This window comes from Leuciscus leuciscus (assembly GCF_965113295.1).
Source record: "Leuciscus leuciscus genome assembly, chromosome: 20".
Taxonomy (NCBI): Eukaryota; Metazoa; Chordata; class Actinopteri; order Cypriniformes; family Leuciscidae; genus Leuciscus; species Leuciscus leuciscus.
In genome coordinates, this window is record NC_138744.1 from 37499369 (window position 1) to 37514881 (window position 15513).

Here is a 15513-nt window from a genome sequence, read left to right on the forward strand (position 1 = left end):
AATCACAACAGACTAGGCCATCTGGCCAATCAGAGCAGAGCAGGCTCTCGAAAAGGAGGGGCTTAGAGAGACTGAATCTTTTACTCTTTGAGAAATTAGATGATGTGTATTGTACAAAAGGCTGGGTTGTTCCAACCCATTTTTGGGTCAAATATGGACAAACTCAACGTTTGGTTTAAATTTTTCTAATTACATTTTAAACCCAACAGCTGGGTTTGTCCATATATGACCCAAACATGGGTTGAAACAACCCAGCCTTTTTTACATTGTATATATTATGAGAAAATGAAACTTTTGACCTTTGACACATGTAAACCTGTTGAAGGAGACTCCAAAACAAAACTAGGAACCTTTAAAATAGCATAATAGGGGAACTTTAACAGTAACAACCCTGGAGCAAGAGCAACCCAACATGAATGTTCTGGAGAAACATCAACTGAAAACAGGGATGATGCTCATCTAATTAGTGTTTTACACTATAGTACAAACCGTATCAGTCTGGCATGAAACCCCTGAACTCAACCAGTCGCGGCCAGAAGGGATCAAATGCTCACCGTAAAACCGAAAGCTCACGTCACGCTTCTAATAAAGCAGCGCTGCCAAACGAGAGACGGGGAAAACACATGCTAGTCGTATGATGAGGACAGCCTGACGTCGAGCAGCGAGATGTATTTATAGACAGGTTTAATCCACGTCTCTGGCTGAGCTGCAAGCCAACACGTTCACTCAAACACACACTGTACAGAACAAGACATGCTAATAAATCACATTTCATTGAACATTTCGGAAATGCATAACTTAGTTTCCTCAGATAACAGATCACTGTAGATTGTAATGTGCACTTTCTGTAAAGCAGCTTTGAAATGATGTGTATTATTATTATAAACGTGAATTTAATTGATTACTGTCGTTTGTGATTCATTATATGTTGCCATGTTCAAAGAATGAAGCCAATTGTTGGGTTAATATGACTGAACAATACAAGTTTGGCTAAAAAAAGATTAATAATCAATGATTCACTGAATCTAGAGTTTCACTGCAATGGACAGATTGAACTAATTCACATAAATGAATTAGACTTAAGTTTCATATTCATGATTCATATACGATTGCAGAATTTTAGAAAATGCAGCCTTTTTTGCAATCAATTTCAACAGCAAAAGTCTTATTTTAACGTCAAACTATCCTTAGGTTTTCTTCAATTCTCTTTGAAAAATCTTGTTTGAAGCTGATTAAAGTTTGAGGTTTATTATCAGAGCAAAGGGCGATTCTTGGTGCAGGATAACATCTGTACACGTCATATAAAACACAATAAACATTCATTCTGTGCCAGCATCAGTTGACTTTGGGTTTGACCGACTCTGGCACGTCATTATCGTTCTGCTCTACTGGCCGAATGCTGTCAGATAACATTTACTTTATACCAACACTGATAAAACCAGCCATTTACAGAGTTTGTCTGTTAGGTTTACACATAACTCTGTGGATGGGGAAAGAACGTTCCCATGAAAACAGCTGATTATAAACGAGAGAGAGGCGACACAGAATCATTAGTGTAGTTTGTGAAGGCAAGAATAACTACTATTGCTCACACTCGGAGGAGTGATTTGAACAAAACGTTTGAGCTTCTGTAAGAACCACTGAGGTTTGCTCTCGCGCATCAAGCAAGTACGGTTGAACTTCAGTTTATGTTCGTTAATCAATATTTGTATGTGAATAAAAGCCTAAATTCCTGTTCATCATTAGCCTGGGAAAACCCAGACAAACTTCCGGCAAATTTAGATTTGCTCTGCAAGTAGTCTGGCAAAGAGCTCATTCAAGCCCATTTCTAATCCGTCCAAATCGAGGCACCAATCAGAAACGTTGAGGAGGGCTTTACACGATGACGATCGCTCTGATTGGCTTTAGGTCTATCCACTTGCGCCCAGAGGCATTTGAGCGACGTAATTATACACAGTACACACACATGCATATATAATGTAAACACAAACTTTTATATTAGATGCGATTAATGGTTTCACAGCCCTATCAGAAGAACACCTTAGTAACTGCGTAGTAGTGGTGACTGGTGAGTTTTGTATTGAAAAGCACCACTGACATTTTTCTCTGCAAATATAAAAATATAGCTGTGTTTATCTCGGAGGAAATGCAAAAGAATTGTACAACATCCCAAATAATTGTTTTTGCAGGATTAAAATCAAAATGCCATCAGAATATCACTGGTCTAGGTCATGTCTGTTCTGGGAAGGAGACTCTGTGTCCCGACATGTTTTCCCACACATCTGAATGGCTCTTCCCCATCTGGTTTCCAGATACATGGTGTGAGACAGTCTAAACTATCACTACATCCGACTGACACATTAGCTGAGCGCTCGCCCCAGGACACATCAGCCTGTTCATGTTACCGGGTGATGCCACCACAGTTAACAGAGACCGGAGACGAACACATTCATCCATCAGTCCTTAAAAGAAAAACTTCTGCAACTGAAATAGACACAAACCAAACTGGATTTTCGGACCCATTTAGTTTGTCCATGCAAAACTCATCTGATGCTCGGGTGTTGTGGGTGGTTTACAGTTACATTGATTTCTTTTGTACATTTTTTTGTACATCATCTGTACATCTTTCCTTAGAGGACCCCTGAAATAAAAAATTTAGTTTTTTTTTTTTTTTTAGCTTTTAGTATGAATATGTTAGCCTTAAGGTTATGAATAAGCTGGTTTGTTCCAAAACAATGACAAAATATAAGCTTTCAAAACTTACAGTCTCTCACTTCCGCTAAAATGGATCATGGATGTTTATGACATCAACGCTGACTTCAGCTCCTCATCACATTTTCTGTCCAATCAAATGCTCTCTAGAATCTGAAGCTCCGCCCCCTAAGCTATAAACACCACCTGACCAAAGCGAGCGTTGACACACAGAGTAATATGGGTCAGAGATGTGTGTTCGGTTGCTCAAACGTTCAAGTTTTATTCCGTTTCCCAACTGTACGTTGGTTGAGAATGAAATGAAATGAACCTCTACTATTGAATCCAACGTATCATCAGCGCTCGGATTCGCTTCCATGGTGCTGTCAGTCTGTGAGGGAAACGAAACGCTATTGGCTATTTGGAAAAGGGGGAGGAGCCATTCAATATGTCCCGCCTTAAAGGTATAGCGGAGGATGTTTTACTTCCTGGTGGGTAGTCTAAACTATTGGTCCTCCTAATTGTCAATCATTCTGGTGAATCAATCAAACTTTTCAAAAAGTGGAGAGGGCGGGTCTTATCTAAAATTTGGAAAGATCCTCCGCTATACCTTTAACTTCCAATTTCAGTGGAAATTACGTCAACGAACGCATCAAACAAAGCTGCGCTTTCCAAGGCACTTCAGTGGACCTATTACGCTCTTTTACAAAGTCTTGATTTTGGACTCTACTAGAACAGTTGAATGTTCAAAAAACACCATATTTTCCTCATATTCTCCATTATTGCGGCCCCTCTCTTCCCAGTCTGTCAATAACGCTCTGTTTAGTTCCTGTCTCTATGAAGCCCCGCCTTCTGAAAAGCACACTGTGCTCTGATTGGTCAGCTGGAGCAGTGTGTTGTGATTGGTCGAGCGCTTCGAGTGTGTTTGGGAAATGTCCCGCCCCTTACCATAACCACCAGTTTAACACACTACTAACTAACTCAACCAGGCCCCGCCCCTTTATTCTGCATATGAATTAAAGACCTCCCAAGAAGACAAGATCAGCTTTTTGTCTCAGAGAGAATGAGAAACTGAACCAATGAAAACATTTCTAAACACAAGAACATCCACTCATGCTTCAAACAGAAATCCAAATCAACTTCAGCCATGACTGCCAGCAAACACTAAAAGACGAGAGCCTGGGAAACTACAATGAGCCAAACAATGCTCTCGACTTATCGAGCCTCATTTGAGAAGTTTATAGTAGTGACACACAGATATGAGCTCTTGGCAACGTCCTTATCAACAGGGCTATGATTAATAACAGGGAATGTTTTGTCATTATTATCGCAAACTGAATGCTCTCTCCAAAATGTTTTCATATCCCAGTATATTAGGATCTCGAAAGCTCGTGAGAAACTGGTCGTAATTGAGCAGAGGAGTGGAGAAGCCATTGATTTGTGAATAGTCTGCTGAAGTGTGTGTCTTATTAAAGCTTCTGCGGAGCCCGAGTACATAATTACAGCCGCTCGCACGCGAGAACGCCGTCAAATCTGCATTACACAAGCCAGACAAGAGCCTTCAAATTAGTACTTGCTTTACAGATGACACAATAATACAGTGAAATCTCCTGGGAGAAGGCAAAAGAAGAGCCTGAGGGAAATCAAAGATGATATATTCTGACAAATTACATAAAAGTCAAATTATATGTCAGAAATATCAGACAACATGTAATGTTTATATATATATATAGATATATTTAAAGGTCATAAACTCCACACTGCATCAATGATGTGAATCATAAAAAAAAAATTATGCTAGCAGAAAAATTATTGAGCAAACTAACAAAAGGTGCACATCTGGCGCTCAATATTGCAATGATTTCATTATTTATTTCCTGGAAATCTCCATATGGCATTTCTTGTCAAATCAATCAATCAATCAAACACTCAAATTTAATAAAATATGTATTTATTTAGGAATTAATACAGATTGTATTAAATGTATTTTCAATATGATTTAATACATTTCATAAAATAAGTACATTTAATTTTAACTTTACTTAGTACACTTTTTTTGCATTAAATGTTTTGAGTCTTCTTGACAATCGAGATTATTAATATGTAAATCAATTGATCACGACAGAAGCATCATCACATGATAAATATTGTGAGCAAAAATCTTCAATAAAAAAATAACAACAACAACAAAGCTCAAAACTGTCATTTGTGTTCAGTGATACGAAGTCTAAATACAGATAATCAGAGTTCTCTCCACGCCGTCGGGAACAGACTCGTGACGTTTTGCACGCCTGGTGTTTTCAGTCGCTGAATCGAGACAATCACGACTTCCTTGTTATTAGTGACGGATAAAGGCGGGATTTTCCACATAATAGGCAAATGGAAAATGGGGAGAGGATTACTTCCACCTTATTTAACCACAGACGGCACTGTCCGGTGGGATTCTGTACGCACTGCGTTTGATTTGCAAGAGCTAAATGCTGAACACGGACAACCATTACAAATCACTGTTTGATTGGTTCTTGCATTTGATAAGCTTTCATATTCCAGCCATGTTCATTAGGGGTCTGGTCTGGGATAGGGAAGTTTGTCCAACAAACAAATATCTTACCTATGCTGATTTAACAAAAACTAATGCACACAAAATATTTTTTAATTAACAAAAAAGCAGAAGGACCAAATGAGTCGCACCAGCAGACAGATTTTAAAGGGGTCATAACATAGATTTTATTAAATTTTTTTATATTCCTTGAGGTTCACTTATAATGACATTTTTCACACACACACACACACACACAACAAATATATATGTCGAAAAAATTTTTATTTTCAATCTTTATTCTAAGCCTCTGTCAGAAATTATAAATTTTTAAGGCACGGCTCCTTTAAGGCTGGTCAGTGACTGAACACCAGTGGGCGTGGCCTATGGTGCAATGATGGATCACCATTGGTTGATGTCTTGCTCTGGAGGCGGGCATATGGAAATGTATTTGACGGTGTGATGTCACAGATCCCGCAATATCAAAACGAGCTGTTTTTGTAGCTTGATTAAATAAAAGCTTTGTTTGTAATGAGGAGGACGTTTTAAGCTCTGAAACGTACAAGATGTTTTAACGGTACAAAAACCTCTTATTATGTCAAAAGATGCAGAAAAATTTGATTTCTCATGTCATGACCCTTTTAATCACAACTAAAATCTGCATGCATCTGAACATCAGCCATCTGGCTCGGTCATTTTCTTTTGTCAATGACAGCATTTAAGCCACTTCCTCAATTAAGAAGCAGCCTAATAAAGGATTGGGATTCGTTTAAGATGATTAGCTGTGCTATCAGGGCAACAGAGTAAATCCAAGGTTATGTAACCTAACCGGCATTGTCATGATCAACCAGTGTCCAAGTTCCTTTGTAAAGAGCAGACAGCCTGATCGAGACAACGAACAGACACAATACAGACACTTCATCAAGTATTTATTTAGTGTGCTTTGCTCTTTACATCTGTGGAAACACTCAAAGTCAACTCTTTCTAGTCATTCTTCCCAGTTTCTCATCAGCGCTATTGATCTCATGACCTTCAGAAAGCTGACAGACATCGCATTTTAAATGCATTGATTCAGATTTTTGAGTAAAAACATTCCAAGTGCAACAAGTGATTCTGCAAATGTTTAATCATAATCTTGAGATCTAACGCTGCCTTATTATGCCATCTTAAAGATTCCTAATGATGTTTTGGAGTTTCCTGCAATGCATCCAAGGTCAAAAACACTTTCATTTTCTCAAAATATCCAGTGCACATCTTCTCGTTTCATAAAGAGTCTGAAACGGTTCGTTTGAAGATTCAGTCTCTCTAAACTCCGCCTCTCTGAGAGCTGCTCTGCTCTGATTGGTCAGACCAGTCAGCCCAGTCTGTTGTGATTGGTCGACCACTTTCAGCACGTGTCAAAAATGAAAAGCACACTCTGCTCTTCCTCATCGCTTGATACACAGTGATATGAACAATGGCGTCGGTTTTAATGTATTCCAGCGAGAGTTTCATTCCTTATAAAGTGCATGAAATGCACAGAAAACCAGCGTCTTTTCAACATGTCGACAACATGAACCACTACAGTGTTTGAGGGCGGGGCAAAGCAGAAGTTGTTCACAGGCAGCCAATGAAGATCTTAGGCTAGCATTATGCAAATTTGTTACATTTTTTACCTAAGTTTTTATTGTTTTATTTATTTGTTTATTTATTTAACAGGGACAATGCGGTCAAACAGAGTTACAATACAAATCCTGCAACTTATAGAGTTTATAGCTAATGCAAAATGTTCAACTCCTGTCCCTGGTTGGGCTTTTCTAAGTACATTATAAAACAGATGCACACAAGTATAAAACATTCACATTTCTTCAAACACGCAATTGCTGCCGACTTGTTTCTGCACTTCAGAATCGATCCTTTCTTTTAGAAGACAAAAAGTATTTGTCGTGCACTTTGCTCTTTTACATTAACAAACAGCTATATTACACATTGCATGAAAGTTAATATTCAAAAAAGCACAATAGAGGGACTTTAAAGACTCACATGCACCATAATTGCATGAAAATACCTTCAAAATCAGTTATTTCCCTGCAGTTGAGTTTGGTCAGTTTCAAGCTAATCATTTTGTTCCTTAATCCTTCATGAGCAAGTCTGAATGCCGGACTGGAATGATGCAGATGACTTTGTGCGCTCATAAATAATTCATGAAGATTCAGAAATTTTCAAGTGGAGAAAAAAATAAAATAATCATAACATGAATAAAACACATCTGATCAATTATTCAGCGCCACAGCCGTCAGCATTTCACATTCACAAGAACGGTCATGTTGAACAACTCCAGCATCCGTCCTCGCAGAGAGAAGGCCTATGGCTACAGTGGGAAATGAGAACGCCATGAACATCCGCCTCCAATGGAAATACGCCATGCATTTTTCAAACTTGTCATTCGGCACTTCAAGAGAAATGGTCCATAAAATTTCGTTTTAAATGTTAGAGACAGTGCGCCTCGGGATGTCAAAAGCAGCACTATATTTCAACTCAAAGTGAATTTGGTCCATATGAATATTAGCTTCTTAATAACACAATTTATTATAAGGTGCGTCCCAATTCATGTACTCATGCACTGTTCAGGCATTAATAAAATGAGAAGTGTTTTCACACTGAAAAAATTCAAATGGAATAATAAGAACATTTTAAATAACCTGATGATGCAATTGAAAAAGTGTGGAATGTTGGTGATGTTGAATGACAAAATAACCATATAAAATTAATTCACAACACTGTAAAAATATATATGATCAATACGTTATGACAGCATATGTTTCAACTTTTTAAAAATAAGTTAGCAAGAATCAACAAATTTTTTAAGTCAATTTGATGTAAAGTTTCTCTTCTATTCTGTTCTATAATAAAAAAAATAAATAAAAAAAACATTTACTGCGTTAGATTAAACTGAGAAGGGTCACAGCACTTGCATATTGTTGTCCTACTGTTAGTTACACTGCTTATATTGTTCTCATTTGTAAGTCGCTTTGGATAAAAGCATCTGCTAAATTAATAAATGTAAATGTAAATGTAATTTAAGTTGAAATGACTTAAACATCCAGGTTGCTTGTACTTAAAAAATGTAAGTCAGCAACCTGTTTTTTACATTGTACAAGGTTGAGTACATAGTGTGTATAGTGCGTCATCTGGGACGCGACTATAGTTTTAAACTAGTACAGCTGGATTTCACACATGGCTCAAATTCTGAAAGCAAAGCTATAGGAGTAACTCGAGTAAAGCTGACATGATCAACATTTGCAAATGGTTCCCTCTGCATAAACAAACTCTGAATTACAGTTCTAGGTTAAACTCTTAAATATGGAAAAACTAGAAAAGCTTCGATAACTGCTCTAGCACACAAAATCAAAGCACATGTGGGTAATCCTGAAACAGACTCTGTACGCCACTTGAAGTCTTTGCAAACTGCTGAAAAAAGCAACAGATTTTATATTGACTGATGTGCCAAGCTGCTACTGTACTACTACAGTATGGACTGTAAAGGCAACTACTACTTACTAAGACTTTATAAGCAATAAGCCACATGAGCTGTTTCCATCCAAACTCACTTATGCACCACATTTGAATATGGCATAAAACATCTGCGAATAAAACAGAGTTTCGTTCCCTTGACTTCAAGAGTCAAAATCATCACTTCCTGGGAAACTGGTGCAAAATATCAGTAATAATCTTTTTCCCTCCATCATAAACGAGTGTGTCTCGGAGCGTCAGACGAAACACAGTAAACGCTGTCATGTTCTCTAGCGTTCGGATGCTGGTGTTTGACTTTTGGTGTTGGTGTTCAATTACGAAAAAACATTAATTTAATGTGGTAAGAAATGCCAGTTTGCAATATCAAACAACGGGTTGTTTTTGAACAGCTACAAATAACTGGAAGCGAATGACACCGAAAGCCTCGCGTATTCGAGGTGGACTTGGAAGATCCTCAAAAAGTTACAACAGAAATTTGACGATCATACAAATATTTGGCTTTCAAACATTCATAGATTGATTAATCAGCCAATTTGAGATGCCGATAATTAGTGATGCTCCGATCAGCATTTTTGGGGCCGATCACCGATTACTGATCACCAAAATCATGATCTGCCGATTGCCGATCACTGCCGATCACAGAATGGAAATATGATAGAGTCAAGAAAATCTTGAAGAACCACCAATATTTATTTAATTGTAGTTAGAAAACAAGATAACAGAAGGCTACTGTAGGCCACCTTTTCCAAATAAGGCACAGTGTAATTTTTCAAAACAAAGAGGGGTCAGGCAGACTACAATGGATGTAGTTGAGGAACTAACTACATCAGATCCAAAAAATTAAATAATGACAATGACATTTGAGGTTATTAAAACAGTAAGTCCCGCCCCTCGACTGCCAAAAATAAAAGTGTTCGAGCGAGCAAAATCAGCAGGCGAGAGGAGATCAAGCGCGAGAGTGTGGGGAATGATCATGCGCGCGCGCGAGGGCAGAGATGTCCGCGTTTCCTCGCGCGTAGATCTGTTATCCTCTCGCGAATGTCATTTACCGTGCGCTCGTTTATAATTGCCATTGAATTGCCGTCATAGGAGAACTAATTTTGCCACTGTTAAGCAAGCTCTGCTCTGCTGTTGTCTTGCCGCGCATGCAGAAAAGTTGCGCGAGTTATTTACGTCACGTGATCGGCTTTTTTGATCGGCGCTTTTGGGGGTTGCCGATCAAGCTATTTTTTGCCAATATCGGCCGATCATGATCGGCGGCCGATCAATCGGAGCATCACTACCGATAATCATGGCATTGGTTGATTAAAAGTTTAAGCACATCAATCCAACCAAAAATCAAACAATTTTGATTAAATATTGCAAAAAATAAATGTTCATTTAACATCAAAAATGATACAGTCAAACCAAAAATTATTCAGACATGCACCAGACATAATTTTTGATATTTTTCACTAGTGTGTGCAGGACACTATAGTTCATTTATGTAAGTGAGGAGAGCAAAATAAAGTAAACTGTGACATATTATACCCAATAATTATTCATACCAGTAAAATTTATAAAAATTTGGGCCCAAAAATGATTGGGACACTTTGAGCTGATCATGTTTTGCTGAAGTGTTTTGTCTTTAATTGCTAATGCTCTTTTTACACACAGACTGAACACAATGAAGCATTGCTTGGTGATTGGTTGAGCTAAACCGGTATTATCTAATTGTGTAGTTAAATTTAACAGCTGACAGATATTCAACATAATTCATGTGTGAGACAGTCTAACAGAAGGACGGACAAAACCAGTCAAATATCAACTGAGTTCGTCATATTTTATACCATTTTCTAAACTATAGCGAACAAACTGTGATAATGCTGAAGGTGTCAGAATAAATATTGGTTTGACTGTATATGCATTATATTAGATATCAGCTACTGTTGAACAGTGTATGCCAATAGTTTATGATTATAGATGCACATCTCAGTGAGAACACAGCTGTGTTTCTGTAGGGTTATTAACTGTGTGAGTGGCATGTGAGCATCTCCTCAAGTCACCCAGAACAGCCCGGCGATGGGCGGGATGACAGTGAGGTCGCGAGGGGTCACGAGGGGTCGCGAGGGGTCGTTCGGGACACAGGCATTGGTGGGGTCTGGGAACGGCTGTTTAAACAGAGAGAGAGCTGCTTTCCCCCACTGGCACCAGTGAACATTGTTCCCACTAATCCTTCAGAGCCGCCCGTCCCCGTCTCACCGGGACAAAACACACAGCAGGGAACCGGGACACTCACAACACACACAACACACACACACACACACACACACACACACACACGGTGTGATCAACAGCGCTAAAGGCAGAGTAAAGCGGATGCAAGAGTTTGACTTCTTAACACCTGCCATAACAACAACTGAGGAAGAGGAAGAACAACTGCATAACAATGGTTATTGCAATCCTAATTCTGAACAAAAAACACCACTGTTAAAAAGTAGTGAAGATTGCTTTTCCAAGGCTGCATTTATTTGATCAAAAATACAGTAAATCAGTGAAATATTTTAAATATTTGCAGCAAATCAGCATTTCAGGATGCTTTCTGAAGGAGTGTGTGACACTGAAGACTGTGGAAGCTTAATAGCACAGATTAAACATTTTATAAGATAATTGCGACTTTTTATCTCACAACTGCGAGTTTACATCATGCATTTCTGACTTTATTTCTCAGAATTGCGTGAGATATAAACACGTATAAACAATTGCAAGTTAAAGTCCAATTCTAAGGAATAAATGACAGACTTTTTTCCTCAGAATTGCAACTTTATATCATGCAATTCTGACTATATCTCCCAATTGCGTGTTATAAAGTCAGAATTGCGAGATATAAACATGCAATTCTGAGAAATAAAGTCAGTATTTCGAGATGTAAACTCGCAATTGTGAGAGAAAAAGACAAAAAATGTCCTTTTTTATTTTTTATTCTGTGGCGTCAACAAGCTTTCATAGAAGACTGGAGTAATGATGCTGAAAATATATCTTTGATCACAGGAATAAATGACACTTTACTATATATTCACATAGAAAACAGCTGTTTTAAATTGTAATAATATTTCATAATTTTACTGTATTTGTATCATATAACTGAGCCATGTTGAGCCATGAAACCATGCCGACACCAACCTTCTGAAGGCTAGCATCTGCACTGAGGAATAGATCATGATAGCATGTGTGCTAGAGATATTCAGGGTTATTATTATGTCATGCACATTGAAAGCTTTTGCTTCCTACGAGCTGCACATCTTAATGCATTAAAGCCATTTCATGTGCACTTCAATTTGAAATGATATGTTATAATGATAAGCATCAGCTTTAAAAAAAATCACTGCATTAGAAAAATAGTTTTTGATCATCATTAGAAACAACATGAATGATGCAAAACTGTAGTAGCATTTCAAGATACAACAACATTCAGTGTCTTTCCCAGCAGAATGACTGCAAATATGTTTTTAGCAACACTTTATAATAACTAATGTTCATTAAAATAACACATTAAGTTCAGATTATTAGTTAAAATATACTTTTTGACAACAGTTGCTTTAAAGTCAATGCAAACACATCAGAAATTTCATCACATTTTTATGTGTTCAAAATCTTTTTGTCTTCACTTTGAACAATTATATATCAGTAAGTATTATATATCTAATAATGAAAAACACTTCGAAAGCATTTGTTAATTTCAATATTTACTAATACATTATAAAATTAAAAGTTAGTATCTGTTATTAATATTAGTTAACATGAACTGGCAATGAACAGATGTATTTTATTAACTAATATTAACAAAGAATACTGTAACTAATGTATTGATTAATGTGTAATGTTAGTTACTGCATTACCTAATGGGAGATTATTGTAAAGTGTTACCAGTGCTTCTATTGTTTTATCACTACAAATCTAAAACAAATTGCTTTAAAAATGCACATAATTTAACATAAATGACACTTGCTTTGATATTGTTATTTATTGCAATGACATTAACATATTTTGCATGTGCAAATACTTGTTGGGGCCACTGTACATGATCTACTGTTTAGCATAATATAATAAGGATACATTAGTTAGAATTATCACTTCATTAACTATTAACTAATGGGAGCTTATTGTAAAGTGTTACCAGTGCATCTATTGTTTTATCCAAAAAAAATAAAAAAAATAATTGCTTTAAAAATGCAAAAATCTTTAATTTACCATAAAACACACTTGCTTTAATATTTGATATCTATTGCAATGACATTAACACATTAATTTTGCATTAGCACAGGCTTTTTGGGGCCACTGTACATGATCCACTAGCATAATATAATTAGGATGCATTAGTTAGAGTTGTTATAAAGCGTCACCATTAGAAATCTTACCTGTCATATTCAGCATTGTCCTTGTCGCAGCGAGCGTCTTTGTGTTTCTGCCAGTCTTTGCCATGTTTGCATGTGGTGAGGAGAACCACATCTTCAGCATTATGGACGTGATAAAGCGCATTCCTGGTGTCAGATCCAATCCCAGTCAGATAGCGCTTGCCTTTAAAAACCAGCATGTACTTCCTAAAAGGAGGGATGGTGTTGTACTTTAAAAACCCTCGTTCTCCTCCAGTCCGAGGATGATCTTTGGAGAATAACGGGATTGAGATGTCAAATCTGGGTCTGAAGTTCTCGGTGCTGATGCTGGCTTTGGCCAACATGGCGTGTCCGATGTCAAACCCCAAATCCTCCGTGTAATCCGGCCATGTGCCCGAGTACAGGTTAAAGATCAGGTGGTTACGCCCGTTATTCCACAGGTTCAGGTTCTGGATCTTGGTTTTGAGGTTGTGAACGTACTGAGGAGAAAGCTGGTCTCGGTCCAGGGTGTCGAGGTTCAGAACGAAGAGACAAGCCTGTCCCGGGTCCGAAGTGAAGAACCTGGACCCTTCGATGGAGGACAAGATGTTCTGGTAGCTTTCCGACATCTTCTCACCTTTCTGTTGAGGGTAGACGTAGACTTTGAAGCCGTTGTTCTTCTTGCACAAGGAGAAGTCGAAGCACGAGTCCATTCTGCACTTGTAAGATCCAGAGTTGTCATCTCTTCTGTGTCTCGGAGAAGTTCGGACATTGTAGTCTTCGGTTTGGGTCTGATCCCAGGGAATAAAAGCTCGGAGCGGATCTGAGAAGGAGGGCCAGTGTGGATGAGGATCATTCCCTTGATTTGGACTCCTTCTGGAAGACGGTCCCTGCAGGTAAAAGAGGAGAATGAGACACACACCTGCAGAGGACAGAATTAAGTAGCGTTTTTTGGCCTGCATGTGTCCTTAGATCCAGATGGAGCGTTTTGCTGATGAATCTGGAGGTTTTAACTCTTGCTGGACAGCATCTTCTTCCACAGACCTGCAGGGATTTGATGCTCTCGACTTCCACCTTATGATTCCGATCCCAAATCCAGAGCATGTGGGCGACTTAACCTGAACCCCCTTTTTATGGATCTACCTCTCTCCTTTCCAGTGCCTGGTTCGCATTAGACAGCATCTAAACTACTGTCTGATGACACCTGACCGGCTCTGGATCAACGAGAACCATCAGAAAGTACTTTCAGAGACGTGTTCTTGAAATCCAGGCTCGGGGAATCAGAGAAGTTCCCCAGTGATGGATCTCACGTGATGTGTGTGTGTGTGTGTGTGTGTGTGTGGGTCAGAAAGATCCTGTCACAAACTTCCCGGCCGGATAAATCCCCACAAATCCGTGTGTTCTCACATATTTCACGGCTAAAATAAATCCTCCTTTGGAATCGAGCAGTTGCTGTTTTGGAAACATCACAAACGCGTTGTTCTATTCCGCGTTACACTCATTCAAAGCCCTTTCTCCGAAGCCGATGATACAATGTAACATTCCAGCGCTTTAATCCGAAGCGTCCAGTTGCGATTGTTACAATGTAGCATTCCAATCCCCTCAAGACTCCTGATGACGTCGCGCGCCTCCATCACGCACCGCGCGCTGTGATTGGCTCGCGTAATTTCCGGCCGAGCCGACGCTCCTGTAACCCGTTCATGACCACAGCCGATGTGTCTTAAAGCAGCAGCTACACATCACTGCAACAATGTGTTTTAAACAAACCATGTTCAAACTATTTCACTAAAGTACGTTTGTTAGATTTGAGATGATAAAATTACATGTACTGTTCAATATGAATACAATTTAGATCTAGTCAAACAGAATTTAGATATTTATCTAAAAGAAAAGAAAGGAATTCTGAAATTTCAAAAGTGTCAGTATGTGAAATTGAATCTTTGTGAATGTTTTCAGAGGCATAACTCACACTGGGGTCAAGAAAGTCACTGAAAGCATGAAAATTTCTATAGTAGAAGACATAATTTACACTAGAAACTCGATTCAAACATGATTAACAACAAATGTTGCCAAAAACATTTATATTTGGCACAGTTTGATAGGAAAAGAGCTGTTTTTAACATTAAAACAATGTATTACAATAATTATGGCAACATACATTTTTGGGTGCACTATTCCTTTAAAGAAAGATATATATATTGCAAGGGTGAATTAAACAGCATTTTGATTTATTATATTTCTTTTAAAAGCAGTATTGCATATTTGGAGAACAAGGATGACAAAGATTTAATATCAACATACATTTTTGGGTGCACTAAAGATATATTTTATTTTATTTTTTGCATGGGTGAATTACACTGCATTTTGATTTATTATAATTCAAAAAGATATTTTCAAACCATTTCACAAAAGTAAGCT

The 15513-nt window shown here is 38.1% G+C and overlaps 1 protein-coding gene across 3 annotated transcripts in view; it reads right to left on the reverse strand.

Moving 5' to 3' along the window:
• Positions 1–14766, reverse strand: part of ext1a (exostosin glycosyltransferase 1a) — a 68223-nt gene extending 53457 nt beyond the window's left edge. For all 3 annotated transcript variants that reach the window (XR_014200692.1, XR_014200693.1, XM_082150092.1), the window contains exon 1: positions 13141–14766. Coding sequence is in view for 1 of the 3 variants with exons in the window: in XM_082150092.1 (XP_082006218.1) it covers positions 13141–14057 (917 nt within the window). In the remaining 2 variants the exon portion in view is untranslated. The remainder of the gene's footprint in view (positions 1–13140) is intronic.
• Positions 14767–15513: the final 747 nt, after the last annotated feature.